Raw genomic sequence first — 18,926 nt, 5'->3', positions numbered from 1 at the left:
GACCGAGGACTACCAGCTCAACCAGTTTTATGCATGGGAAGGCCCAAGGACGGGAGCACCGAGAGGCCGACATAGGCACGCACCACTGACCGCGGGGGGGACAGAGACTCGGACACAGACTCTGCATCCACTGAGAGCAAATTCCCTACAGACAGCGACTCCAGCTACCATCGCACACAAACAGTTTTTTTTTTTTATTGTTGCCGAAAGCAGTACAACAAGGCTTCAAAAATAAACTATGCAGGAGAGGCAAGCGGTCAGAGGGGACCAGGAACACAGACTGTGGACACGGAGCTACAGCATAATCGATAAGAAACCTCTCTCTCAAAAAAAAGCTCACTGACGCACAAGGCTCAGTCTTATCTCAGGGCCTCTTTTGTACCTACATGTACAGACAAACCATTTGTTACGAAAGTATATGTGTTAATTATTTCGCAAGATTAAACTTAAACGTGTGTTTTCCCAAAATACTGTTTCTAGCCTAGAAACCTAACAAATAACTTTACTCATTTTAAGCCCCAAAGTAAATTCTGTCCCATGGTTAACAACCCCTCAAATAATACCTGTTGTAGGTTTAGTTGAACAAGAAGCCATGTCTGTATATACAATAAAAATAAACCATATTCAGAAGAACCTCACCAGGATAGACAAAGTAATGAAAGACTCGTCTTTGGTTATCAAACCTGCAGACAAGGGGGGTGCTGTGGTCATTTTAGACTGAAAAATACAAAGAACAGATTCAGAGACAACTTTAATAATAAACGTTTATATAGAACAATTAGTGTTGGTCCTTCACATGTGTTCCAAAGGGATATTAGCTCAAATCTGAGAGAAAAAGGCACAGCACACCAACATCAAAACCTCATCCCAACTGTAAAGTATGGTGGAGGGAGCATCATGGTTTGGGGCTGCTTTGCGGCCTCAGGGCCTGAACAGCTTCCTATCATTGACAGAAAAATGAATTCCCAAGACATTTTGCAGGAGAATGTAAGGCTATCTGTCCGCCAGTTGAAGCTCAACAGAAGTTGGGTGATACAACAGAACAACGACCCAAAACACAGAAGTAAATCAACAGAATTGCTTGAACAGAAGAAAATACGCCTTCTGGAGTGGCACAGTCAGAGTCCTGACCTCAACCCAATTGAGATGCTGTGGAATGAACTCGAGCGCAGTTCACACAAGACATCCCAAGAATATTGCTGAACTGAAACAATTTTGTAAAGAGGAATGGTCCAAAATTCCTCCTGACCATTGTGCAGGTCTGATCCGCAACTACAGAAAACATTTGGTTGAGGTTATTGCTGCCAAAGGAGGGTCAACCAGTTATTAAATCCAAGGGGTCACATAATTTTTCTTCCCACTGTAATTCAGGTTTGATGATGAATACTACTTCCACACAAATTAAATGGTTGATGGGCTCCACATTCGCTCCAAGCTATGCTAACATTTTATTTGGAGCTCCCGAGTGGCGCAGCAGTCTAAGGCACTGCATCTCAATGCTAGAGGCGTCACTACAGACCCTGGTTCGATCCCGGGCTGTATCACAACCGGCTATGATCTAGAGTCACATAGGGCTGCGCACAATTCGCCCAGCGTTGTCCAGGTTAGGGGAGGGTTTGGCCAAATCCTGAAGTGGTATCGATATATTGGTGCCTTGTTTTGCATATGGGGAGTAACTGGAGAATAGCTGTCAGACTGTATGGCATTACTTAATGACATTGACCTTAATCTCAGATTCACTATTGATGTGACACTAAACGTGTTTATTACCTTGATATGTGGATTGAGAAATCGAATGGAACCCAGTTTACAACTCTGTACAGAAAAGAAACGGACAGAAATACTTTAATACAGGGGGCCATCTTCCTCCCTGATCCATTAAAAAGACTTCCAAGAAGCCCGTTTTTCAGACTGCGCCCTATATACCACTCCACAGAGGACTATCTAGAAAAAGCTGCGGAGATGCCCAATAGGTTTCTAGTAAGAGGCAACTCTCCACAATGTGTGGATGAAGCTCTTAATTTGGCATTGGGGAAAACATGAGATGAACTGCTACAAAAAAGACCAACTAGAACCTAAAGAACAATGTAATTAATGTTCACCCCCACACATTATTTGAACTCGCGCAAAGTGGGAGATGCTGTCGAGAAACACTGGCATGTTTTATCATCTGATCCAGCTTTGCCAGCTGAATTTAAAACACACCATTTATGCAATATAGATCGTAGGTCGTAATTTACGCGACGAATTGATCCCTGCCAACTGCTAGCCACAAAAGAATGAGCCAGGCTCTTTTACGCCTATAAATGCAAAGGCTGCACACAGTGCGACAATATGATAAGTGTGAATATTTCTAACTAATGCCACCACTTCGGCCTACTCTGACGTGTTTTATTGCACTGTTTTATTGCACAATGATTTCTGGCAACTTAATTGATAGGATGTATTTATTTTCCCTCGACTCCAATCCCATTCGAATGCATTGAACGGATGTGGGTGGAGTAGTGTCTACCTAAAGGTGCACATTTAAAAACTCTTAACAAAAGCTCTGATGGAGGCCGATACGTGAAGTTTAATAAAGAGCAGTGATACTAGCATGAGCAATGAGCTGGTTTCCTTTTTTTTTTGTCTTAATTATAATAATTGAATCATTATTGCTACATTCTTGAGAATTCCTTGTCTAATTACCATAGCCACATCCATATAGATGACTGGCAACACCCAGCTGACAGCATTTTATTAATTATGCCTTAAACTGCATCAATCTTGTCTTGCAACAATGCCTTAATTTACGTCATGGAATGTTGAGTCAAATATAACCTATTTTTAAAACTTCTTATAAAGTTTGTTTTGTAGCATAAACTTTAATTTTTAATTTTTGACTGATACTTGATTGTCTGTTTTCATATCTGCAAAGGAGTTCAAACACTGTCAGTTCCACTTTAAAGTTATTTGGCATTGCTATGGTAATTGGACAAAGTAAAGAATTTGCAATTCTCAATGTAGCAATACTGATTATATTATCACCAAGACACTAGAATCAAAATAGGGTACAACAAATCTAAATGATTGGACCTAGGAAAGACAAAAATAAAAGTTATTAGGATAATTGTAAAACATTGAATTAATAAAATGTTTTTTTTTACTGTTTATTTCAATTCAATCCATTACTCAGGAACAGTTTATCAGCAAGATCATTTAGTGGGCATTTTTGTACAACCAGTAGGCCTGTTTGACTACTATTGACTATGACAAACTGTCCAGGTCTTGAAAGGGAAAGTTTGTATGGACTTGTTTAAAAATGGCTCAATAAATAAATGTATTCAGTGAAGTGATGTCACAACTTGACTATAATAAGGTTAGCGGTTGCAACTCCTAGAATCACACAGGAAAAATAATTAGGATTAGGCCATATTTGTGCTGCACCCCATCAAAGGAGACGATTGTGGACTACAGGAAAAAGAGGACCGAGCGCGCTCCCATTCTCATCGACGGGGCTATAGTGGAGCAGGTTGAGAGCTTCAAGTTCCTTGGTGTCCACATCACCAACAAACTAACATGGTCCAAGCACACCAAGACAGTCATGAAGAGGGCACGAAAAATCCTATTCCCCCTCGAGTCTGAAAAGATTTGGCATGGGTCCTCAGATCCTCAAAAGGTTGCATCACTGCCTGGTATGGCAACTGCTCGGCCTACAACCGCAAGGCACTACAGAGGCTAGTGCATATGGCCCAGTATCTCACTGGGGCCAAGCTTCCTGCCATCCAGGACCTCTATACCAGGCGGCGTCAGAGGAAGGCCCTAAAAATGGTCAGACTCCAGCCACCCTAGTCATAGACTGTTCTCTCTGCTACCGCATGGCAAGCGGTACCGGAGCGCAAAGTCTAGGTCCAAGAGGCTTCTAAACAGCTTCTACCGCCTAGCCATAAGACTCCTGAACATCTAATCAAATGGCTACCCAGACTATTTGCATTGCCCCCCCCCTCCCCCCCTTTACACCGCTGCTACTCTCTGTTGTTATCTATACATAGTCACTTTAATTTCTCTACCTACATGTACATATTACCTCAATTACCTTGACTAACTGGTTCCCCCGCACATTGACTCTGTACTGGTACCCCTTGTATTTAGTCTCACTATTGTTATTTTACTGCTGTTCTTTTAATTACTTGTTACTTTTATTTCATATTCATATTTTTTGAAACTGCTTTGTTGGTTAGGGGCTCGTAAGTAAACATTTCACTGTAAGGTTGTATTCACCTGTTGTATTCGGCGCATGTGACTAATAAAATTTGATTTGATGTGGTTTTGAGAGAACAATTCTGCTTCTGTCTGCTTTACATAGCATGGTTGTGGGCAACCACCGCTTGTAGTCGGGGGAAGTTATAACACGTTTCTCATTCAGGTCTTGTACCACTGATGGACTACAAGTGCAAGCTTAAGTAAGTAGCCTACTCGAAAGTAGACTTTATGACTTCATCATAATCACAAGTTCCATTGTGTAGAGATATTGTAACCTTAATCTCACAATTTGTTTTCAGTTATGTATGCTTGAATTAGCTTTACATGTTAATATTTTAGTAATTTAGTAGACACATTTATACAGTAGTGAGTACATACATTTTAATGCTTTAGTGCCTACCTCCGGTAGGACATTAATTTAATGTTCACTTTCAAATATAATATTTGTACTTTAAATCAGGGAATTCTATTTTTTGCTATGATTAAAAGCTATTTTGTGACAAAGTTTATGTCCTTGTGGTAGGTGAGTCATGGTGAGATCTTTTCTCACCTCAGCTCCATGTTTTACATCCTGTTCAGTGGCTACACTTAACACCGATTTACAAGAATTGACAACGATGTAGCACATTGTGTTCATTATTTTTTAACTAAATATGTACATTTTCTTTGGTCTGACTAGCACTCTGTTCCATTTTCAATTTTTCAAGGTGAATGTTTATGTCCTGCATCCCCCCACATCCCATCCCAAGATGAACAGCACAATGCTGCCTCTGGACATCATTACAGCCAACAGCAGTCTCTGTACAGTGGAACCCCAGCATATCTCCATCACTGTTTTCCTCCTCCTGGTCTTCCTGGTTGGTTTCCTCCTCAACAGTTTCAGTCTGTGGGTCTTCTGCTGCCGTATACCACAGTGGAGCTCTGGTGCCGTCTTGCAGTTTCATTTGGCTGTCAGTGATGCTATCATCACACCAGTTGCACCATTTATTGCAACATACTTTGTCATGGGTAGCCACTGGCCCTTTGGAGCTTTTCTGTGCAAGTTGAAGATTGCTCTGCTGTTCATTCACTTCTATGGCAGTATCCTGTTCCTCACACTCATCAGCATTCATCGATATGTGGCAGTGGTCCAGTTTAAACAAGGCTCCTGCATGAAACGAAAGGTGTTTGTTCAGTAGCTGTGTGCTGGAGTCCGGCTGGTTTTGCTGGCTAAGGGGATTGCCTGTTTCTACTTCTTTAACACAAGCCAAGTGGGAAACCGCACGCTATGTCTTAGCATTCATCAGCGAGATTACATTGAGACTTACTTTGCCATCAACTTCGTTTTGCTCACCCTTGGGTTCCTAATGCCTTTCTCAGTGGCAGTGACGTGCTACGTTCAGATAGCAAGATCAGTGTCTCGTATCAATATCAACACGTTTAAGGGCCGTGGTATTAAGGCCAAGTCTCGTAAAGTGGTGGCCATGTGTCTGGTGATATTTGGACTGTGCTTCATGCCTTTGAACGTGATACGCACTGGGGCTGTCGTGTTAAAGAAGTACTTTCCAGAACAATGCATCCTTCTGCAGGTGGAGACCTCATACTATTATTCCTGGGTTTTGGCTGGAGCAAACTGCTGTCTGGACCCATTGCTTTACTGTTTTGGATCACACAATTTTGTCAAGGCTATTCATAGGTCTCTCAGAAAATGTGATGTCAAGTTCAAAGAAGACCCTCCCACAAATGACCAGATCAGCTACGATGCTGCTATTGATTCTCCCTCCATTGTATTAGAACACAAGGAAAACATGTCCACACCCGGCATTTGAACACGTCTTGAAGAAGGAACCTCATAGTAGTCTCATCACATTTGCTCAGTGTCTTCATCATCCTGAGAAAGTATAGTTTTTATTATCTATAACATAAATAGTATTCATAGAATTGACATGGGACATGTGAAGAAAAAATGTATGTCCCTGAGAGTGATCACACATGTATTCTTTATTGATGTGTAATAATGATTAGATACTGTAATTGTAAAGCAAAACCTATAAACATGCGCTGTTTTAAACTAATCAAAGTGTATATCATATGCATGTTAAAAGGAATATCTTTTCCACGGCATTCATTTGAAAAAAGTAAATTTTACTCGGTTATAAGCAACAACAACAAAAAGTAATGGGGGTGGGGTTGGATGTTCTATAGCTTGATGATTGCGTAGCTGATTTAAAAAAAAATGCATTTCCTCTTTCTGTTTAATTTTGTTATTACCGTCTCAATCAGGAAGTCTCTAGAGGAGCTGTGACGAGGTGTTCACACAGTCCCGTTCTGAACAGCACGTGTGAACGAAGTAATGCTTTAAGTCTTTGTACATTCTCTCTTCTGGGCATATAATAATAACAGGTTGTCTTTGGCATGATTATAAGGAGGGTAGAGAGCGAGATGATTACTTACTGTCAACAGCATGCAGTTATAAATTCACAGTCTAGATATTAAAATCATTATAGTTTAAATCCAGCAGGGGTGGAAAAAGTACCCAATTGTCATACTTGAGTAAAAGTAAAGATACCTTAATAGAAAAGGACTCAAGTAAAATTTACAGTAACCCAGTAAAATAATACTTGAGTAAAAGTATTTGGATTTAAACATACTTAAGTATCAAAGTAAATGGTATTGCTCAAATATATTCAAGTATCAAAAGTAAAAGTATAAATCATTTAAAATTCCTTATATTAAGCAAACCAGACGGCACAATCAAATCAATTTACATATAGCCAATGGCACATGCCAACACTCAGACATCATTTCCAAAGAAGAATTTGTGTTTAGTGAGTCCTCTAGATAAAAATCAGTAGGGATGATCAGGGATGTTCTCTTGATGAGTGTGTGAATTGGACCATTTTCCTGTCCTGCTAAGAATTCAAAATGTAATGAGTACTTTTGGGTGTCAGGGAAAATGTATAGAGTAAAACGTCCATAATTTTCTTTAGAAATGAAGTGAAAATAAAGTAAAAGTAATCAAACATATAAATAGTAAAGGAAAGTACAGACCCCAAAAAACTATTATACTTTACACCACTGAAGTCCAGATGTACTTGTTAAAAAATAATACAAATATTAGTATTTTGGGGATTTGTGAACTGGATAATGTTAGACAATTTTACCATTGTTATAGAACACTTGTTAAAAAGCAGAGGTGAATTGTAGGGCAAGAGAATGTGGCAACACAGGAAAGGTCAAATGTGAAATTATCTGTTGATCATCACTCTACGAAGTGTTGCAAAATACATTCTGACATTTTTTTGAATACATGGAATCAATGTGATAATTCCCGTCCTAAGTATTACTCTTCATATATTTTCCTTCTAAGGTGTTTTAAGCATTAGTCTATTTCCACTCTACATCAATTACTTCTCAACATGACAGAACAGTGTCAACCTCCATGACCCTTCAGTCCCTGACCACCATCCCAACTGACATAAATATCCAAAAGCAGTCACAGACTTTCATGGTGTGAGCTTATCAATATAACAGCAATATCAGTGAATGTATCTCATTCTATATACAGCATGCAGCTTTCTCTCACTTCCATATTCATATCTCATTGATAATTGTCTGCATGCGGGTTAATGGGTCAACTCTTAACTGTTAAACAAATAGTTTTTTGGGTTGTTTTTTCCCCCATTGTGTAAGAATTATTATATTTTGTAATATAATTATTGTTTCTGTGATCTTTTGCTTTAATTTTAAAAATACATTTTAAAAATCCCTTGCAAATGTACATAGAGTTGTCATCTCACAAACTCACTGAAGGGGGAAAGTGTTGACTATCCATACAGTAGGCATATCAGACACCCTAACTTGTATTTTAGAGGCATGTCTCGGTCCTGTAAAATATTTTCTGAGTCAATTTGATGTATGGAAATAACATTGAAAAAAAACAACTATGATATTTAGTTTACCGGACGACAGATCCACATGCGTTACATTTCAATAAGTATTTAACTGAGACGTTTAAATAAGAGACCTAGTTTCATGTTAGTGACGTCACGTTGGGAGGCTGAACGGAAAGGGAAGAAAACGCCACCACAGAGCACAGGTGATAGACCGAGCCGTCGGTGGCAGCCTTTCGTGATGGGAAACATGGGAAAACTGCAAGAATTTGACATCACTTTTAAGGACAATAAAGTTGTTTATAGTCCTGGAGATGCCGTTTCAGGCACGCTGAAAATTACAACCGCCCAAGCTCTACTATTTAAAGGTAATGTTCTTTCAGCTGTCGTGAAACCTTCGTCTCCTCGGACTGACAAGAAAGTCGTGTTCCACTGAAACGAATGCAATGTTGTGATTTGTGACGCGCATTTTATTTACAGTAAAAACTTAGGATGTTGAATTGATTACTATGCTGTCACTCGAACATACACTTTCTAAAGATGTGTTGGGGGGGGGGGAAACAAGGTGATCAATCTCATTTAAAGGTGCTGTCAGAAAGGACAAATTTGACCGTCCTTTCTTAAGGTAAAACAACAACACTAACAAAAAACAATATTTGTTTGCCCATGAACATTTGAACCCAAGGATGAAATGGCAAGGCAAGCATAGAAGTGGCAATCATAAACTCAAGTTGTTATATTCCAGAAAAGTAGTAGGATAGAACATTGAATTGTTCAATGGAACTGGAACTGTGTTCCTTGTTTCAAGGATCTCAAATGGCTGCTGACAGGTGGTCACCCTCATCCCGATCACTTGTTGCTAGAACAAAAACACAAATTCACTCATCTTTTCAACAACATTGTACTCTGGGTGATCAAACATGTTTTGAAACCGTGCGTGGAGTTAGAAAATACATTTGTTGGTTTCTATTTTTATTTTTTTTCTCTGAAATTTAGCCAACATGGAAACTAAATTGCCCTCTTGTCACACTGAAGGTGTTTTGTGTCATGGTTTGTTTACATTGCAGGTCAGAAAAAACAGGTTGGGCAGCTTTCGTCATTGCATTTCGATACTGGGCACAGTGTCACTAGCTGCACTGTTGTTGATAACTGATGCCTTATGAACTTGATAACCTTCCCAAATTACTACAGTATTGGCTATCTGACCCATGAGTTGTGAGGACTTCAAATTACACTGAACAACAATTTCAGAGATTTTACTCAGAGTTCGTGTAAGGAAATCTTGGGCCCAAATCTATGGCTTTCACATGACTGGAAATACAGATATACATCTGTTGGTCACATATACCTTTAAAAAAGGTGGGGCGTGGATCAGAAAACAAGTCAGTATCTGGTGTGACCACCATTTGCCTCATGCAGCGTGACACATCTTTCTCGTATAGAGTTGATCAGGCTGTTGCTTGTGGCCTGTGGAATGTTGTCCCACTCGTCTTCAATGACTGTGTGAAGTTTCTGGATATTGACGGGAACTGGAACACACTGATGTACATGTTGTTAGGCTGGTTGAGTTGTGGTTGTTAGACTGGTTGGACGTACTGCCAAATTCTTTAAAATGACGTAGGTGGCTTATGGTAGAGAAATGAACATTCAATTGTCTGGCAACAGCTCTGGTGGACATTCCTGCAGTTAGCATGCCAATTGCACACTCCCTTAACTTGAGACATCTGTGGCATTGTGTGTGTGTAACCAAACTGCACATTTTAGAGTGGGCTTTTGTCGTCCCCAGCACAAAGTGTGTAATGATCATGCTCTGTTTAATCAGCCTCTTGATATGCCACACCGGTCAGGTGGATGGAATATCCTGGCAATGCATAAATCCTCAATAACTGAGATCTAAACAAATGTGTGCACAACATTTGAGAGCAATACGCTTTTTGTGCGTATGGAACATTTTGGGGATCTTTCGTTTCAAAAACATTGGGACCAACACTTTACAAGTTGTGTTTTATATTTTTGTTCAGTGTAGTTTTTCACAAGAGCTGATACTCCCTACAGAGCAGACTGTTAGTCTGTAATAGTGGACCCACTCTCATGTTCTTAAAAAGTAATAATGGGAAGTTAGAATTAAACTTATTGTGTGATGTAAGCAGAGTATTTAACTGAATATCAATCAGAGTACTGCACTTCATACTTCTACAGGGTTTGTTTATAGATTTGTTTTTACTTGGCCATCCTCCTCCAGGATTGTCTGTCTTACTGGGCTCAAACCAGAATTATGATTGATTGAGCTATTCATTAATTTGGGTCATAAATATGCACACTGCTGGCTAAGAGCTGTTGCCAATCCCCGCTGGGACTACCATTTAGTACCCTTTTAATTTCTGTGCTCATGGGCTTGTGACTTCAGTGTGTTTTGCAGCCAGGCATGTGACTCACTGAGGAAAGCAAACTGATCAAGTGTGCTGCATTACATCACACCAGGAAAACTACAAGTCACTGCCAAAATAAAGGAAACACTTGAGTAAATGAGGGTTACAAAGCATATTGAAAGCAATGTGCTTCCGCAGGTGGTGTTCCAGAGTTAATTAAGCGATTAACATCTCATGCTTAGGGTCATGTATAAAAATGTCCAGTTGCCCATTGATTTTGGCTACCATTTTCTTTATAATTTTTTTTTTTTTACCTTTATTTAACCATGGCTAGAAGAAGAGATTAAAGGATCTCAAAGGATCAAAGGGGGTTTTAAAGGATGTGTGTGTGTCTGTCACCAGATATGCCAAGGCTCATTGAAGCTGTTCTGGTGGCCTAATGCCCTATTAAGACACTTTCATTTGGTGTTTCCTTTATTTTGGTAGTTACATGTATGTTTGTCTTTCTTTTACTGGTCTTTGTGTTTGGAATCCTCAGAATTAGAGTTAGCTTTTTTTTTGTTCTGTTGTGTGTATATATCTCTCTGTGACGTGTTTAAGTAGGTGTCCACAATAGGTGCTTTGTTTGCAAAAAAAGAACATATCAATCAGAATGTCAACTATCCTTAAAAGGGCTTTCAATAATACATTGCCATGCTCTGCTTCTGTTTGGATCTCCATTTTGTTATGAAGTCTGAGGACCTCAAGTTCTCTTATGTTACTGTGTTTTTTACTATGTATTATCCCTGAAGATATCAAGGTGAATTGCCAAGGCTTCTGTGGTGTCACCAGCAAGATCGGCGACACAGACTGGACAGTGGAAGAGCAGTACTTCAGCAGCACTCTCTCTGTGGCAGATAAAGGTACTGTCAACGGGGACTTTACCTGCTTCTTTCTCACCTTTTTGGAGCTTCAAACATTACATTAATTTAAACATACACCTTCCAGTAAATCATTGTTTTGTAATGGATATTTCCCTTCATCACCTATGTATGTCAGAAGGAAACGGTAAACAAACATTTATTCCATATTCTCAGAGGTTCCCCATCTACCCTGAAAGTAAAATGTGATTCCTCGAAGATGAACAATTGTTAATGGACAGAATGTTTTCCAACCAGCTGATCTGATGTTTATCTTTTTTTTTCCCGGTGTCCCAGGAACCCTGAAACAGGGAGATCACATTTTTCCATTCAAGTTTCTCATTCCAGGTAAGGCCACTGAGTGATGGAGCTTTGTAAGCCTGTTGCACCACATTCCTTTAAACATATGGGGGTTTTCCTCATTTTATAATTAGACATGTCGAGGCATGTAAGTTTACTGTAGTTCTGACATAGCTCATTCACAATAAGCAGAAGTAATGTGAGCAATACATTACAGTACCGCTTCCTGTGGCTCTACATCAATGGTAATGAGGATTACCATAGGGACCATTGTCATGTGTTTTCAATGGAAATGGGGCTACAAATGAGCACACAGGAGAGTAATTGTAAGGTAGTTTACTCGTGCCCATGATCTGTTTTTCTGAGGTATACTTTATCAAGGGGTTATAAGTCATTTAAAAATAATTCCTGATTAGCTTATAGTTAAACTCTGTAATAAACTTTTCTGACACATTTTTTGAGATCTTATCCTCGTACCCATTAGCCTCCTCTTCTCCAATTGTTCACTAGTGTGGTATGGACTGAGAGCATAGATGCCCTGAAGTGTGCAAAGCCACCTGTTGTCATACTATCTCCTGTACATGGTGGTCGTTTATGCTAACAATCTGTCATGGCCTACTTGTCTTTTTGTTTCAAACCTTTGCATGCTAAGGAAATGAGTGCGATAGATCACTCTTAAAACAGTATCACATGTTCTCCCTTATCTGTGCTATAGCTCTCTATGCTATAGATAACATCACAACCCCTCCGCCCATTACTCATCGATTTAAGGTCTATCAGACAGACCGACAGACAGACTGCCTTTCCAGCTGAGAAGGGATTCCCTTTCACTCTGATATAGCGGTCTTTCATAACAACGTACATGACACACACCACACAAACCCACACCACACAAACCCACACCAACCTATCCGGTCCTAATCAGCTGTCCGTTGTGATTTAAAATCTGTCACCTGAAACCTGCACACCTTCAAGACGTTTAATTGTAAAACAATTGCAATAGATAGAGGCCATTTGAAAGTCTGTTGCCTGTATTCTTGCCTCTGAAAATACATATGTGATTAATACCTTTACTCATTCCCTCCTATATAGCCTCTATTCCCACATCCTTTGAAGGGAACTATGGAAAAATTATGTACAGAGTGAGGGCTTTCATCGACACTTCTCGCTTCTCTAAGGACTATAAGACTGAGAAGCCTTTCTACCTGCTGAGTCTCCTCAACCTCAACGACGTGCCTGACATCCATGTGAGTTCTTCCCTAGCAGATTTGATACATTTTCACTTAATCAGAAATATCCAAGTCTTAGCAACAGGCCATTGGGGAATCTGGTCTTAACCTAATATTTCCCACCTGTTTCCAGGGACCTAGTTCATCTTCCGTTACTAAGACGTTCACCTACCTGCTGGGGGCGAAGACAGGAACGGTGGTGCTAAAGGCCCAGAGTGACATGAAGGGCTACACCCCTGGTCAGGTCATCAAACTGACCACAGAGATCGACAACCGGTCTGGGAAAACCACAGGGACTGTGGTGGCCCGTCTCATTCAGGTACTGAGTCTACAGCGCTTGAAATAAAGCAAGGCTATGGATTTACAACAGAAGAGTGTTGTACAACCAAGTGTGATTTATTCAATGGTGTTATAAAGCTGCAATGTGGTCATTATTGTCTCATCATTTTGTACCATATTTTTGTGTGCTCATCTCCAATAGAAAGTGACTTACCAGACGAAGAAGCCTACCATTGACTTGAGGACTTTAGTGCAGGTGGAAGGTACTGGGGTGAAGGCTGACAAACAAGCTGAGTGGAAGGAGCAGATTATTGTACCTCCTCTGCGCCAGTCATCTATGGCTGACTGTGGCCTAATAAACATGGAATACTTTATTCAAGTAAGCAACGTTTCTCTTTTCACAATACCGTTTCCTCTACAGCCAAACCCTTTGGTCCTCAGTTTAGCACGCATTTTTTGATGAAACCTTCTCCCCTTTACTCCCTGGTACATTAGATCTCTCTGAAATCTCCTGTGGTGTCATTTTTGTTGCCCATCCACATTGGAAACATCTCAGTGGACACCATGTCAGCACAGCTCTCCAGACCACCTCCCCAAACCCCTGATCCTCTTTACTCCTCTGCCAAGCTAGAACACAGCAGCCGCTATGAGCCATCCTCCCATAACCAAGGACCTCGTACTACTGCCCCTCGCCCTGCCCGCCGCCCAGCCCCAAAACCTGTTCCCAGGATGAGAGTCTCTACTTCTTCCCCCAGTGCCCCTCCAGCTGAGATGGACTATCTGGCCAACTCCATGCCCACCCTCTACCCACTACTACCGCCAGAGTACAGCACCTCCACACTCCCACATGGTCAGTCTTTGACCCCTATTGAATAACCTGTAGTGACTGGCAGTGCTAATGCTATTTAGTTTTTACTTAGTTATCTTATTACACATTTTGATATTAAGTATTTGGGTTAAGTGTTTCTGGTGTTGTATTGTCATCTCACTGTATCAGTTGTGGCTGGCTTAAATCTTGGCTAATATCCAATATGAATATAAGAGTCTAATTGCCATTCTGTAGACATTTATTCCTTTGCTTCGTAAGCGTTTGAAATGCCCATGACTCATGTCGTTTCTGATGAAAAGTATGTAGTTGGGTGGGTATTGTGTAGTATTGTCTCTTTCTGTCTGATTACTGATATCTGCTGTCCTCTCTGTTACAGAAGCTCCTCCCAGCTACGTCGAGAGCTGTATCAGCAACACATAAACAGGAGAGACTGACTGCTGGCAACTGTACACTGAACATTACAATCAACCTCTCTACTAGAGGATCATGATGCCAGGCAGCCCTCAAGTTAATTAGTATTGGTTAAGCAGCACCTTTTTACTGATTGTTTTCACACAATTTTAGCACTTTCAGGACAGTAATACGTTTTTACATAAACCATTTTTATAGCTGGAGCCAAGTTTTTAAAGTTAAGTCGGTGTCATATAGGATTAGTTTAGGGGTCTTCCGTGTGGTGTAGCAGTCTAAGGCACTGCATCGCAGTGCTTAAGGGCTTCACTAAAGACCGGGTTCGATCCCAGGCTGTGTCACAACCGGCTTTACTTGGCACTAGCAACTCCTTGTGGCGGGCCGGGCGCCTGCAGGCTGACTTCGGTTGTCAGTTGAACAGTGTTTCCTCTGACACATTGTTGCAGCTGGCTTCCGGGTTAAGCGGGCAGATGTTAAGGTGCGTGGTTTGGCGGGTCATGTTTCGGAGGACGCAATGACTCGAACATCGCCTCTCCTGAGCCCGTTGCAGCGATGAGACAAGATCGTAATTGAAATTGGGTGAAAAAGGGGGTGAAACACAACAACATTCTTTACAGTATATATTTTTTTCCTTGAGAATATGTTGAAATTGCATGTGTGATGCTTGAAATGTGAAGAACAGAGATTTTAGTATTGTATGTTTGAAAGTTGACTTGTGGAACTTGTCCTGCTGATATGTTTAGATATTGTATCCAACACACCTAGCTTAGTGGATGCTCCCATAATGCTATGGTTTGTTCTCTCTGTCTGAAAACACAGATTAATCTTATAAGGTGCACACTGAGATTGATGGTTTGACTGTGTAAGATTCTTAGTTTGCTATATAATAGTTATAGTCAGATTGTAGGATGTATAGTGTTGTTTAAAATCAAGCTAGCTGCGCATAGCGCTGTTGCCTTCATTTGGCTATGAAATCAACTGTGGTATATTATGTGATCTAGCATTTGCCATGGGATATCCTGTATATGATTTACACCAGCAAGCAGCTTTTCAACAGCAAGATTGTATTTGAGATTTATTTAAAGGTCCCAAACCAGATCAAAGTAAGACTACCAAAGTGTGAAAAATAACAGTTGCTTCTACATTGATAGTTTGATCATAACTGGTCCCCTCCCCCATGCCAAACATGAGGTGGGAGGTGGGACGTCACAAAGGTCACTTGTCTTGATATCACAAAAGCCTAATTTTAATACAACAATGGTTATTCTCTTACCTAATTTAAAGGGTTTTGGTTTACCTAGCTAGGTTGCTAGTCTACTGGTGCCATAATTTGACTGCATTGTGACAGCAACTGCAATTTGAGGTTTCCCCTATTGATCTAAATCAAATATACTTATAGGTTTCCGCTTTCATCTGTGTGTTGTGTTAGCAAGCAACTGGCTAGCTAGGACTTCAGTCAGCATGTAACTAAAGCGTGGGAAGGGTTGCCCAAAACTCAGATCCAGTTGTCATGTCATTACATCAAGATATATGCCAAACGGAACATTCATACAAACGTCTTGACATCATTGATAGTCATGATATATGAACATTGACTGACAGAACATTGTCTGATATATATATATATATATATATATATATAATGAGAAGTACCCAGACCTCACCCTGTTAAGTAAATTTCTACTAAAATTGCCAAGATGAACTAGCTAGCTAGTGATAAACAGTGCTGACAATTCCATTTAGGCTAGCTCACTAAATTATACAGCAAACATTTTGTCTGATGCTGTTACAGTAAATTGGATTAACAAATAATTTGTGAAACCATGATGTGGTGTATGACAGGATTGGATGTTGCATGCAATTTCAATGTTTGAGTTGCTTTGTGTATCAGCATATTAGCTTGAGATAATGTCACTGCAAACACTGCTCACAGCATTTAAGATGCTCACTGCTTTCATGTCTTTTTCAAAGAACCGCCAGTCAAGGTGAGCTCCCCGCCTATTCAGTTTGTCTTTTCAGACTTCCTGTTAGTTTGACATGAGAGAAAGTACTTTGCTTTTTTTTTAATCACAAAAAAAATATTATGGGTGATCGTTTAGTAACTCAAAAGGCTATTTTACATGGGAATCAGAATGACTGTTCGGGTCATTTTGAGACAACCCCCTCCCTGTATGCTGTTGTTTTAAGATGTGAAACTGAACACCATACTGTAAATCCTACTCTATAGATACCTCTGGTGGCTGATAAATGAATGTCAATGGCATGCTTTACTCATTATTTTACACTGCTCAATGCATACCAGTGGAGGCTATTGAGGGGAGGACGTCTCATAATAATGGCTGGAACAGAGCCAGTAATGGAGCTCCATCCATTACTGTGAGTCCGTCCTCCCCCAATTAAGGTTGCACCAACCTCCTGTGATCCATACACTGTTTTATGTGATGTGTTTTTATTTATACTTTTCACAACTGTCTTATAAACAATTCACTATTCTATATCCAAATAATTGTGTATGCATAGGAAAAACAGTGCCTTGATGCACAACCTAATAAAGTTGTTGTTTTTCACCATTTTTTTGTTTTGTGTTGTTGATTATGCTGGGATAATTGTACATCTCCATTTTTAGGCCCATTTGTCATTTGTAAACATGAAGGTTCTTACAGCCTATGCAGAGTAACATTTTAAACTCATTGTTACATCCCATTTGTCCTGTGTTATGCTCCTCTCCAATTTCCTAACCTCCACTAAAAAGAACGCCATATAAAATTAGCCTAATGTGATATTTGACAGCTGCCTTGAAGGACACAAATACAAAATGCTTTCAGCTACTAAGATCAGTGAAATGTAGGCTAAACTGACAACGGTGTGAAGAGCAGAAATCTCAACTAGCAAGCAAGTCGCAGCAATGAATAATTGCTTCTATAGCTCAGACTGAGATATGTGCGAATCTATATTGGTGCCCAGGCTTGGTTTTAGGTGGAAGAGCTTCAATCTTATTTTTATTGATTTTCATTTCCATATATATAAAGGATGAGGCTATAGATTGGCTTTGCAGACTTAAGAGTCTACATTGGAGAGTTGAAATCCCCTGCATGTTAGCTAGTGGGAAAACCCCTTTTTGGATTTTCACATGTTTAATTTTCGGGTTTAGGATAGTTCGGGTTCAGGGTTCATATCGTTTGTTTACGCTCGGTGAGAATGAGTAGAGTTCAACACATGGGAAAAGGTACCACCCTATCTTTACAGTAGGATTCAGTCTGGATATTGGTTGGTCAAAGTGCAATGGCAGGTAACATACGTGGAACATTAGAAGGAGCCATAACCCCATTAAAAAGGAAGAAGGTACTGTCTTTAAAAAATATATATTTATATTGATATTGCTCTGTTGCAAGAAACTCATTTGGATGATAAGGAGCATCTGAAATTGCAACAAGGGGGGGTTTGGTCAAGTGTTTTTCTCATCCTTTACATCCAGAAGTAGAGGTGTAGCGATTCTTGTGAAAAAGAACATACCACTTAAGGTGTTGAATTGTGTGAAAGATACATTTGGTCGTTTTGTTATAATTAAAGGTACTTTACAAGGGCAGAATATTTCCATAATGAATATTTACTGCCCCCCCCTGCCCACCCCCCTGATTTCCTCACTAAGGTATTTCTAGACTTTTCAGAATTAAACTCAGACACTGCAGTGGTTGGAGGAGATTTTAATTGCTTGTTGAACCCCCTTATTGATAAGTTTCCCAGCGGTATAGCTTCACTCTCTCCTCAAGCTAGGTCGATTTAGCTATTTGTGATGATCTGGGGTATGCTGATGTTTGGAGAACCTTTAATCCATCCAACAGAGAGTTCACCTTTTTCTCTGTACCTCATGGATGTCAGACAAGAATAGATTATTTTTTTATGCCCAGGACGTCTTTGCAGTCTGTTTTATCTGCTAATATAGGAAGCATAGTCATATCTGATCATGCGGAGGTGATCCTGGACATAAAACTCAATGGGGCATCCAATTTGTCAAGACATTGGAGATTGAATACAAGCATTCTTAAAGACCATACATTTACATAACATTTTATTACAGAGTTTAAATAATTGTTCTCTATTAACTCTCAATCAATAGATAACGCCTCACTTCTTTGGGAAACCTGTAAAGCGTACGCCAGGGGTCTGATTATGTCATACTCAGCTACTAAGAGGCGGAAAAAGCGTGAAAAGCAAAACATTTTAGAGGGTGAATTAGGACCTGAAGAGAAGGACTACATTAAAACTCCCACTTCTTCCCTATTATTAAAGGAAATATCAGCCCTTAGATCAACGTTGGACTCTCTCCTAACACAGGACGCTGAAAAGAAAATGAGATTTGTCAGGCAAAAGCTTTATGAACATGGAGATAAACCAGGAGAGTATTTGGCGTACCTAGCTAAAAAGACAGCAGACTCACAGTCAATTGCTACTATTACTGATTCTGATGGCTATCATTTATGTGAAAATAAGTTGATAAA

At 40.0% G+C, this 18,926-nt stretch overlaps 1 protein-coding gene and 1 pseudogene across 2 annotated transcripts; both read left to right on the top strand.

The window, feature by feature from the left end:
• Nucleotides 1-4,361: 4,361 nt before the first annotated feature.
• On the top strand, nucleotides 4,362-6,139 carry LOC110535862 (P2Y purinoceptor 2-like; annotated as a pseudogene). Its single transcript, XR_016484544.1, has 2 exons — nucleotides 4,362-4,442; nucleotides 4,950-6,139. The product of XR_016484544.1 is annotated as a P2Y purinoceptor 2-like (transcript).
• Nucleotides 6,140-8,030: 1,891 nt separating this feature from the next.
• On the top strand, nucleotides 8,031-16,997 carry LOC110535860 (arrestin domain-containing protein 1). Its single transcript, XM_021621202.3, has 8 exons — nucleotides 8,031-8,482; nucleotides 11,275-11,385; nucleotides 11,680-11,730; nucleotides 12,775-12,929; nucleotides 13,045-13,230; nucleotides 13,393-13,569; nucleotides 13,686-14,040; nucleotides 14,396-16,997. The coding sequence occupies exons 1-8, from the start codon at nucleotides 8,257-8,259 to the stop codon at nucleotides 14,437-14,439; spliced, it is 1,305 nt and encodes a 434-aa protein (XP_021476877.3). The 5' UTR covers nucleotides 8,031-8,256; the 3' UTR covers nucleotides 14,440-16,997.
• Nucleotides 16,998-18,926: the final 1,929 nt, after the last annotated feature.

Source organism: Oncorhynchus mykiss, chromosome 11, assembly GCF_057628025.1.
Source record: "Oncorhynchus mykiss isolate SJ-2025 chromosome 11, ASM5762802v1, whole genome shotgun sequence".
Taxonomy (NCBI): Eukaryota; Metazoa; Chordata; class Actinopteri; order Salmoniformes; family Salmonidae; genus Oncorhynchus; species Oncorhynchus mykiss.
The sequence above is the reverse complement of the archived record's forward strand: the minus strand, read 5'-3'. Positions and strand labels throughout refer to the sequence as shown.